The sequence below is a fragment of the Eufriesea mexicana genome, unplaced genomic scaffold (assembly GCF_001483705.2).
Source record: "Eufriesea mexicana isolate 0111107269 unplaced genomic scaffold, ASM148370v2 scaffold10591, whole genome shotgun sequence".
Taxonomy (NCBI): Eukaryota; Metazoa; Arthropoda; class Insecta; order Hymenoptera; family Apidae; genus Eufriesea; species Eufriesea mexicana.
The window spans coordinates 348365-359147 of record NW_016918258.1 but is presented as its reverse complement, the minus strand read 5'-3'; the positions used below and the strand labels follow the sequence as shown (position 1 = coordinate 359147).

Here is a 10783-nt window from a genome sequence, read left to right as displayed (position 1 = left end):
TTTCGGACAACGTCGAATGGGGAAATAGGGAGCCGTGGAGAAAGGTCGTGATGCCGAACGATGTTGCACGGTATCATGGGTGTAATTGGATGTTTCCGGTCGAGCGAAGGGAAATAACGACGAGGATGACGTCGTAGTCGAACTGGAACCGTCTCGCGACAGCTCGAATGACGACCGGTGGATGCATCTTCGGAAACTGTCCCGCGAGAGAGGTCACGATCCTGACGGCAATATGACCGACAGAATCACATAGTGGCGCGTGGCGTGTCAGAGCCGACACGGGACTTGTGCATTCTCTACCCCTTCCGAGGGGTGTCTTGTGAACTGTGTGTACCAACGTGGCGAATATTTCGTTCAGGGGGGGGCTTTGGATCTAAATCCAAGACGCAGACATGTCGAGGCGACATCATCCGGGTCGGCTCGACGTAGAATCAGCTGCCATCGACTCGTTGTGAACGCGTCGGAAAGGGTGGTGGCTAGATATATATAGGTAGAGAATAAGGCGGTGAAGAAGAGGAAGAAGAGGGTGGATCAAGAGCGTGAGCCGAGGCGCAAAATGGGAGCAACGAAATTCGTGTTGGGAAGCGCAATCCTCGGACTGTTCTGGAGTGGCTTGTTGAAGGGTGTCCTAACCAATTCGATGAACAGGTGCGACTATCCTCCCTGCTTCTGCGATCACCACGGCAGACTGACCTGCGAGTGTAAAGAGGAAGGAGAGGTATGTTCCCCTTGTAGACGTAGCCTAAGAAACTGCTTATCCGGCCTCGATCTTATCGCGAGAGAAATACACCCGGCGCGTAAAGATCGCGAGACGAAATAAAATAAAGGAAGGGACGGTCCTGGGAGAGGGATTCGTAGGGACGAGGAAAGTTTACGTGGGCCGTTCTAAATCTCGGCGAGCGTCGTTCACCCTCCGAGAAGAAAAGAAACTTCACCCCCGTTCGGTCTGGCGCGAAATAGCCCATCGCGTTTAACTTTGGCTCCTTTCGTTTCGTCGATTTCATTTCGTGCCCCTGGCCCAGGAGAGCCGTCCTCTCCGGGCCAATCGTCGTCTCGAATCTCCCTTGCCCTCCTCCTTTCTGTCTCCCTACCTCCCATCCCTTTTCCACCCATCTGGCCCAGGAGAGCCGTCCTCTCCGGGCCAATCGTCGTCTCGAATCTCCCTTGCCCTCCTCCTCTCTGTCTCCCTACCTCCCATCCCTTTTCCACCCATCTCTCTCTCTCTCTCTCTTCTCCTCTCGCTATTCCTTGCGTACCTATTTCGCGCCCCTTCTTTCCCACGAATTCATCGAGAGAACCGCGGCGAGTGGTCTCTATCTCACGAAAAATCGCAGACAATGCGACACCGGGGTCCGGCAGCAGATCTCCTTTGTTCGCGGGCCACATTATTCCGCGGCGGCTTCGAATTATCGAGCAGGAAAAAGATAAAGACCTAAATCGAGTTTGCACGCGACAGAGAAGGGGCGTGTTGCTCGCCCCCTCTTCGACCCCTGCGTTCTCGGTCTCCGGACTTTTTGGCGGATCAATTACACGCGGGGCCCAGTCGTTATCGTCCCCGGAACCGAGTCACGCGCGATCCGATGGTTGCGTTCCATCATCGAGTCGATGCCAAGGAGCTATCAAGGGGTTGTCAAAATAAAAACGAGAAATAAGAACGAAAAAGCGAGGGTGCTGATCTCTGGGAGACGCGTTCCCGCGTAAATGGCAAGGGAGGAGGCCACTTACGCGGAGAGGCGAAACGTCCATAAATTAGAGCGTGTTTACGCAAATCGGAGGGCCAGACGTTGCTGGCAGGTAGGTAAGGTGCGCGCAGGGCTCTTATTTTCCCACCTGTCTCGACCGTCCCTCATCCACACCTTTCTCCCCGATATTTATTACCCCGGACTGATACAGGTAACCAACCCTGCTCCAGGAAAAATGCTGTACGCGGAGAAAAATGGCGGTGTTGACGGATCGCGACCGCGTCTGTCCCTCTGTCTCTCCTCGATTCCTTTCGAATCTATTTCGAATCCATTGCCGACCCATCCGGATTGACCAGGCTTTTTCGTCGTCTACTCGCGGGAAAAAGAGAAGAAACTCGCGATATCCGGCGCGTTATCGAGGCGGAGTTGTCGTCTCAAGGTCCCGCCTCGAAATCACCTATTATTACACCTACGAATTCCAGTACACAATGAAGCAAGTTTCGTTTATCGCGCGCCCTTGGAGGCATCCCGGCGTCGTTACGGGCCGAGATAAAGCGTTCTTTGTCCCCGGGGACAGGTCGGCGCGTCTCTAAGCGACGCGAGAGTTACGCCAGGCTGGAGCCCTGGCACAATGCCGTAAACTCGATCCGTGAAGCTGCTCTGGCCGGTGACGAAACGTCCGTAAGAACAGCAGATCGGTTGCCGACAGGCGAATGACGAATTTTCCGCGCCAGCGAAATAGTCGAATTTCGAGAAAGTCTCGAAGTGAAATCGGCGAGACGCGGACTGGTCGATTAGGTATCGCTTGCGTAATCCACGCGGATCTACATAAATCGTCGATCAGGTGGTATTTAGGGACAGGTTCTCGGAACTGACGATGAGATTTCCATTTCTCCGACACGCAGCGAGAAATCCTCCGAGCGAATTCGCGATATCGTCGCGACCGCGACTCGCGTAGGCGCCGCGTGTCGCGTGCGCGGATAAAGGAAGTGGTCGATCGTGGGTCGGATAAATTACGGATCGTATGTCATCGGCGTCGAAGATCGCGTGGTCTGCTCAGAAGCATTGCTACCGGATCGACGGCTGACGTCGCGCCGCGAGAAACGGACCCGCCATTTTGCGCCATCGATTCCCCATCGATTCCCGATCTTCGCTACCGTTTCGCAGTCTAGACTCTAACAACGGGGCCAATTATCGGGGGCCAGTTCCCCGAGTGGAAAACTCGAATGGACAGAGAGAGGTCAATAATGTGCCACGGCACCATTCCGCGCGCTGACGGCCATCTTGTTGCGCAAAGGGTGCACCGATGCTCGCGGAAGGACGCGATACACTGGACGTTCCGCGAACTCGTTTCAGGAAACCTTGGCTAACAACCAGGAAGAAGAGAACGGGGGAGAAAAAGGCAGAGAAAGATGCGGCAACTTGTGTATGGAGGGGCCCGCGAGTTCTACCGTGGATTTCGCATAATACAGCCGGCATTTCACGAACACGCTCAGCCAATTTGTCGCGCCGTCAACTCGTGACTACGAATATATCGAGAGAGAGAGAGGGGGGGGACTCCTTTTCCGAGCTTTTGCCCTGTCGCGTTTTCTAGCCCCCTCTTTCTCATTTCCGCCTAGCTCATCCGAGTTTCTTCTTCGGACCCATTATCTGATGCTTAGCTGTCCCGGAAATGGAATCATTAACTGCAATACGCTATCGTATTCACTTGAGAACACCTAGCCCCCCTTCGCAGTTTCTTCCTCGGACCCATTATCCGCTGCTTAGCTGTCCCGGAAACGGATCACTCCGCTTCGAATGATACGCGGAATCATTAACTGCGAGTAATACGGTATCACATTCGTTCAAGAACTCCGAGAACACCGGGAACACAGTGGGTTAGAGAAGAACCCCTGATGTTGACGAAAATTTGACAGCGGTTTGCTGTCACAAACGATAAAAGCTTCCCGTTTCCGTCTTTTCTCCCTTCCCGATTTCATTGACGGGACACGCATGACGATACCTCGTCCACGACAAGAGGAAAACGCTCGTCCGATCGAGCGGAGTTGCAATGGCAGCGAGTCAGCGCGAGCAAAGTTGTCACGCGCGCCGCTGAATAATTGACGAGGCGGTAAATAATCGAGGAAACCTTTTAGCGGGTACAGCCTTAAACTCGGCCGCGTTTCCCGTAACGAGAAGACGTCGAAATAAGGAAGGCAGGAGAGGAAATAAAGAACGCGAGCTACGCTGCGGGCTTCGCGAGGCGTGTAAAAGTAACAGCTATAAGCACCACGGGCTGTGAGTACGTAGAGAGCCATACGACGTGTTATGAAAATGCTCGGCAAATGGAAACTCGATGGGGGAAACTGGCTCGGGTCACACGGAGTCGTAGAAGACCCTAGAACCATCCGGTACCTGTCAACGGAATTCGCCGCGAAATAGTAATTATCACCGTGTCATTGGTTATTCGAGTATCCAGCATGGCGCATGAGGAAATTATTCTGAAGGAAGCTGCTGATATCGTCGATGAAGAAACAAGCGGACACCCTGGACGATGAATAGTTAACGAACGAATAGAAAGCTGTTCGTTTCTCGGCGTCCAAACGCCATGGAGGACAATACGAGCGCGTGTACTATCAATTATCGTATTTCCAGAGTCGCAGCGATAGAACGCGTAAATAAACGAAAGAACGGCACGGGGGGACGAGAGTAACGAGTGGCCAGCACCGCGAGGCAACCGATTTCGCATAAATCCTTTATAGGTCGTAAAAGAACGTGCCCTTTCGTTCCACGACCTCTCCGCAGCGCCCCCTATGCAGCTCGAGCTGGTCGGAGGGTAAGGGTTGCGACTCACGGCGGTTCCATAAACCGGAAACCACCGGGTGCTCGCGTTTAATCCGCCATTAGGCTGATTTCGTTCTCGTTCTCGTTCCGTGGAGCGCTGTAATCGTTCCCCGATACGCGCGGCGCCACGATACTCGAAATCGTTGACGCAGTCCCTTGCCAGGTATAATTTCATTAGCGTCTCTAACGCGCCTCTAATCGACGCTCGCACCCGACGTGCTTTCTAATTAAAATTAAGCTCGACGCGCTTCCATCGGGCTGAAACACCCCCGTGGGGCACCGCGTGGCACGTCTCGCTGGCGCGGCTCGATGATTGCCCCTCCTTTTTCTTCTCTTTCCCCCCTTTTCTTTTCGAAACAGAGTCGTTAAACCAGCAACGAGAGCAATGCACCACGGGATCGATCGGATCGATCACCGAGCATCCGCCTAATCGCGAATCAAGTCCCCCGACGCGCTGCTGCAGCGCGTACTTTGTGCGCCTGTTCTCCATGCTCGAGGACGTCTGGAGAATAGGAGAGGAGGTATCGCACGCTCGATAGAATTACACGCCGCGAAAGACACACGCTGGCTGGCGCGGGTTTAACCCTTTGCACTCGACGATTTTTTGACTAAAGAATAGCAGACGTTCAAAGATTTACTGCTGTAAAGCTGAGGGTACTTTTTTCAACAATAAACAAAAAATCTTGTAATAATTAACACGTAGAATTACTCGATTTCGGTACCTCGTGCACCGTTACATTATTCTAAATTTGACATATTAATTAACACTAGGCTTACGGACAATCTGGGCAATCTGTATACCTATTTCTACGGACACCTGTCAAATTGACAGGTAAAGCGAACCACGTGTCTCTTCTTCTTTTAACCATTAGTTTAATTTAAAAACAATTACAATATCAGCAGTCTCTATCAGTGAGTAGACTAGTCCTATGGCTATAGTACTCTGAAAATGGCTGTACTCGTATTGTATTGCCCATTGTTAATATTCCCTGCGATAATTGATCTATCCAATGGTCATTCTGGAATTGCTGCGGAATTTAGTGATCAGTGAATAGATTAATCCAAAGTATATAAGTTGACTAAATCTGTTATCGTCGTATAATTGGAGCAAGGCATCCGTGAAATTGACGGCTTTCGTAAATCTAGTGTTAATATCTTCGAAATTTTATCAAATGGCGGTTGGAAGGGTTAAGCCTGATCCGTTGAAGAGGAATATCGCGTAGTCGTTCCCGCCTGCCACCCCCTTCGTCGCCCGGCCCCCCTCGTGCCCGTGGGAGAAGGAGACTGCGGGAAAATAAAATGCCGATTCCCGTTGGGACCATTCGGTGGTTCCCGTTCGAACCGTTCGCGTTCCCTTGCCTCCGATGACTAATTTGCGTCGCGATGGGCGGTGAATATTCAACGACGCCTCGTTCAGACTCCTCCGAACGATACACCGGCTCCGTGATATATCGTAATAGCGGTTCCCCCGTTGTAATATACGTGTGGTACACGCTGGAAGAGTCTCGAAGAGAGGAGAGCCAGAGAGAGAGACTCGCGCAGAGGTCCAGTGGTGATGGACGGCGAGCAAAACTGCGAGGGACGGAAACGAGAAGGTTGGCTGGACGAGCGTGTAATTGTTCCGAAGGTGAAAAACGAGCCGTACACGCGAAGACAAGCATTTCGGCTGCGGTAATCTTTTCTATGGCCGGAGATTGTGTGTCGGGAATTGACCGAGAACAATGAGGCGGGAACAAAGGTCGGGAGACAGGAAGGGACGCGAGGAGAGATTGCGTCGGGGGCGAGACGCCGTAGCGTGGCGCTGGTGCCTGAGAAAAAGGGGGCCACAAAGGTTTCGCTTTTATCGACGACCACGCGGGGCCTTCTTTATTTTCATACGCTTCGCGCCCTCCTTTGCCTCCCCCCATTCACCACGCGCGCGGCCTTCTTTCCATCCTTCATTCACCGCTAATGTTGTGGCCAACCTCGAAACTCCTTCCTTCCAGAACCCGTTGAATAATAAACAGGGCCCCCTACGTCCGCGTCCATGCCTCTACCCGCTGTCTTTAACCGTTTCGCTGAAACCACGATTAATCCCCCCTTCCAGTACATCTTGCTGCCCCAAAAACCGGAGTACCATCCCAGTAAATCGGCCTGATTTATTTCTCAAGTGACACGAAGAACAATCTAGCACTCGAGCTCTCGATGAATCACCGAACAATCAACGAAATGAACACACTACACCTTCCACGAACCACTCGTTATCGGGTCGCTGCGATTGCTTAGGGAACGCGATAATCCGATGAATGGATCAGCCCGAGGAACGAGATATCTGTTTACCAGCGTCTACGCTCAGGTATGCGCGACGGCCATCGATTGTTTAACGAACAAGGAGTGCGAGCTGAGAGTGGCAGGTGGCACGAGGGTCGCATGGCGAGCAAGTGAATTAATAAAATCGGCGAATGGATAAACAGCCCCGAGCCAGCTGCACCCGAGTTGACGAGAGCGTTCATCCGTCGAGGAAGAACCACCACCCTCTCCTCGCTCACCCTGGTCTGCTGCTGACAAGTTGCTCGCGTCCCGGGAATTCTTTTACCCCGGACACGAGCGAACTTGGGAAACGGGGTCCGCCGATGGACGCCGGACGGAAAAAGTTGGACGTTCCTATAGCCTTGGAGGAAATCGGGAACGCGAGGGGTACGGTGTATCGGTGGCCGAGGGGGGAAGTATCGAGGAGGCAAAGTACAGAGCATATGCGCTTGTAAGAAGCACGTTGTTGAACGCTAGGAAGGGAAGAGGCGAGAAAGGTCCAGGTCGTGACCGGGGAGGTCTCGTTAGCGAAATTTTCGCGATGTTTGCCGGCGAGGAAATGGGAAAGCGTCGGTGACCGGGCCGTGATTACGATAACGGTAGTGACCTGGCTAATCGCTAAGGACGCGACACCGAGGCACGCGCGTGTTCCTAACGATTAGGGTGGTTTAGACGTGCAATTACAGCCATTCAACCTGCTATTAACGACCCGCGTCCGGTGCATCGGATTGCACCAGGCTGCGCCTTAATACCCGGCGTACTCTCTGTCTTTATCCCCGATTGCCTTTCCGTTCGGGCGATTTTAAACAACGCGACGACCCGAGGGCACCCGGTCTCTCTCTAACCCGCGTTCGTCTGATTTCAGGAGCTGGTGTTAACCACAGACGGTGACAAAAGGCTGAGCCCGCACACCAGCAGGATAGTAGTGAGCAATTGCTCGTCCGTGATCCTGATGAACTCGAGCCTAGCCTCGATGGTCGGGCTGCGCGCGGTAGACCTGATCAACGTGGCGAACCTAAGCCTAGTCAGACAGAGCTTCGAGCTATCTCCGAGGAGCACTCGCACGCGGATATCCGTGAGGAACTGCAGCATCGACACGATGCCCAGTTTCGTGTTCAGAGGCGACGTGGAGGCGATCATCTTGGAGAACGTGAGGATCGGTCAGCTGAGCGCGTTCTCATTCGCGAATCTGGTGCACACGGAGAACCTCAGGCTGGAGAACTGTCGCATAGACAGCATGGAGGCCCAGGCGTTCAAGAAATTCGACGTAGGTTACCTGCGCGTGATCGGTAGTAGCTTCGGGGATCAGGTGCCCAGTAGGACGATGAACGACATCGAGGTTTACCACACGTTCTTGCTGGACGGCGTGAAAATGGGCACAGTGAGAAGTGAAGCGTTCATCGTGAGGAGCCCGCGGACAGTGGCGATACAAAATTGCATGGTGGAGAGCTTGGAGAGCGAAGCTTTCGACGTGACAGCACGAGGGGCTGTGATCATCAAGAACAACACGTTTGGCAGCCTCTCCATAGGCGCCTTCCTGGGTATTCGAGCGGACCCCGAAGCCAGGACAGTGCCTGCCTCCCTACCGACCAACCTGCACGACCTCATCTTCAAGAATAACAGCGTGGTGAACTTCGAGGAGGGTTCGATGATGTTCGACAGGAGCAGCTTTCGCCTCGAGCTCGACAACCTTCTGGTGGACCAACCGTGCGACTGTCAGATGTTGCCCGTATGGAAGAACAACATTCTCAATTACACCAACGTCTACTCGAGGTTTTACACGAAACAGAACCAAGGACTACTCCCTACGTTCTCGCCTCAGGACCCTATCAACGAGACCCCGGAGACGTTCCTGTGTTCCGAGGGTGAGGTGAACGGAGTGCCTACTAGCTTCGTGGAATACGAGACGCGACACTGTTCCCTGGGTGGGTCCATATTGGTCCTCGTGCTCATCGTCGCGGGCCTACTCGTCCTACTCATCCTGCTCACCTGCCTGATAGTCTGGTGCTGCAGGAGGCGCCGTCGGAACAGCAGGAAGAAATGGATCAGCGTGCCTATGAACACACCTGACGTCGTGTCGAAAAAGAACGGGGTGATAGGTAGGGAGGCCGCCACGTCGGCAGCACCGGTCGACAGCCGGATAACGATGGTGGTGCCTGATGGCAGGCTCTACAGGGAGACCGAGTTCCACGTGATCGTGGAGAAGGCAGAGCCACTGACTACCGAGTTGTAACGAGAAGCTTCGCACGGCTCGACGACTAGGGCCGTGGTAGCTCGAGTCGAAGAAGAATTCCAGTGGACCGACAACTCGAGCCGATTTCGCGTGTACAAGCTGTGAACCGGGCGCGGGACCTACCCCGAACCGGTGCTACTAATGTGTGACGAACACGTGCACCGGTTTCTCAGTGCGATTGCAGCTCGGGACTACTTGTGTGACACGTACGGTACATCGACCGTTAATCTTCCGGACTAGAGCGGAACTCTTCCCTCGCGAAGAACGCGACTGTACACCTCGGACACTTTTCACCTACCGTTGTCGACTATGATTGGCGAAGCGGCTTGAAAACGAAATAGAAGAGGGGAATTCCGAATCTCCCTTGTTTTCAATTTAATCGACTATCCTTCTAGTACAAGGCAGTTCGTAAGCTTCCATTTACATATCACGAACGAGCACCGATTATCCAACGCGTTTCTCCCTGCTTCTCCGTGGATCTGTTCCCACTCTTTCTTTCCCCCTCCACATCCCGCTCTGCTTTCAAAGCAGTCACGTTCCTCTCGATAATTAAGAGTTCTTCCTCTCTTCCGCGATCGAGGACACGTGCATGGATAATCGGAGCGCGTTGTTAGTTAAGTTTATCGTGTTAAGTAGCTTCCATCGAGTATATGGCGGAGCAGCGAAGAGAAGAGGACGGAGCGATGGGAGGAGAGGGAGCGAGAAGAGCGCAGAGGGGAGTGATGGAAAGCAACAACGGGGAAATGCTAAGCTCGCTGACTCGTGTAAGATACGCGATTGGATCGACCTTTCGCACTTCGTCGCTTTTAGGTTTATCGATCGATAGCACGCGCTTGTCGACGTACCCGTCTCGTGCGTCGATCAACGTTTCGAGCCGAGGCTCGTCGCGCGTACGAAGAACCGGCAAGATGTCTGCCGATGATCGCGCGTTCGCTCGGAAAGCAGTGCCATTCCTATACAGATGTCAGTTCGTGCACGCTCCATTTAAACGGACGTTGGAATCCCGAAGCTAAAGAAAAAGGGAATAGAAGGTAGCTGAATTCTCTCTCGTAAGTTTCAAACGAACCCGAGAACCGATATTGTTCGCTCCCTAGACACCCTTCGAACGAATAGCTGTACTATAATCCCGTTCGATTCTAATTGCGTTTCTAATCGTGCTTGTAACACAATAAAACATATTACCTGACACCCCTTGACAATACGAGATAATGAGACGACACGAGTATATCTGAAATTACTACTAGCGTACTGCGAGAAGATCGAATGTATCTGCGTTAAACGTCGTATAATGGTAACGAAATCTAGGTTATGTTAACGACAGTTTGCATTCTGTTTCGACGTAACGAACGTAACCCGATCCTTTCTCGAGTGTTCAGACCCTTTCGCGGCAGTACGGAATCGTTAATTTATTGTATCATTTCACCTGCGACATGCTTTATTTATGAGCTTTGGACTTTGCCAATAAATTGTTGTTATTGTTATCACTCCGATCGGTATCTAATTTTGACAAACGCGCCGGGGGAGGATGCACGGCGGACGTAATCGATTCGCCACGAGGGAAACGATGCGCATTTCGAATTCGCCCGCTAATCTCGAAACCGAGAGAGGGAAGAACGTCGGCTGAGTAATGCGTGCATACGTTTAACGTAAAACCGCAAGCGACTGCCGCGCTTACGTATCGTTCCATGCTTTCGAGCCACCGCCTTCCAGTGATTAATAGACCCGATATAATTCGTCCTCTTCTACGTTTCATCTA

The 10783-nt window shown here is 52.7% G+C and overlaps 1 protein-coding gene across 1 annotated transcript; it reads left to right on the top strand.

Moving 5' to 3' along the window:
* The first annotated feature begins 6 nt into the window (after positions 1 to 6).
* LOC108553477 (uncharacterized) lies at positions 7 to 9663 on the top strand. The gene is made up of 2 exons (XM_017908379.1): positions 7 to 718; positions 7660 to 9663. The coding sequence occupies exons 1-2, from the start codon at positions 557 to 559 to the stop codon at positions 9025 to 9027; spliced, it is 1530 nt and encodes a 509-aa protein (XP_017763868.1). The 5' UTR covers positions 7 to 556; the 3' UTR covers positions 9028 to 9663.
* The last annotated feature ends 1120 nt before the right edge of the window (positions 9664 to 10783 follow it).

Excerpts from the sequence above, each read along its gene's own strand:
- LOC108553477 (XM_017908379.1), top strand. The coding sequence starts at position 557 with ATGGGAGCAACGAAATTCGTGTTGGGAAGCGCAATCCTCGGACTGTTC. Across the intron at positions 719-7,659 it reads AGTGTAAAGAGGAAGGAGAG|GAGCTGGTGTTAACCACAGA; the intron begins GTATGTTCCCCT and ends GTCTGATTTCAG.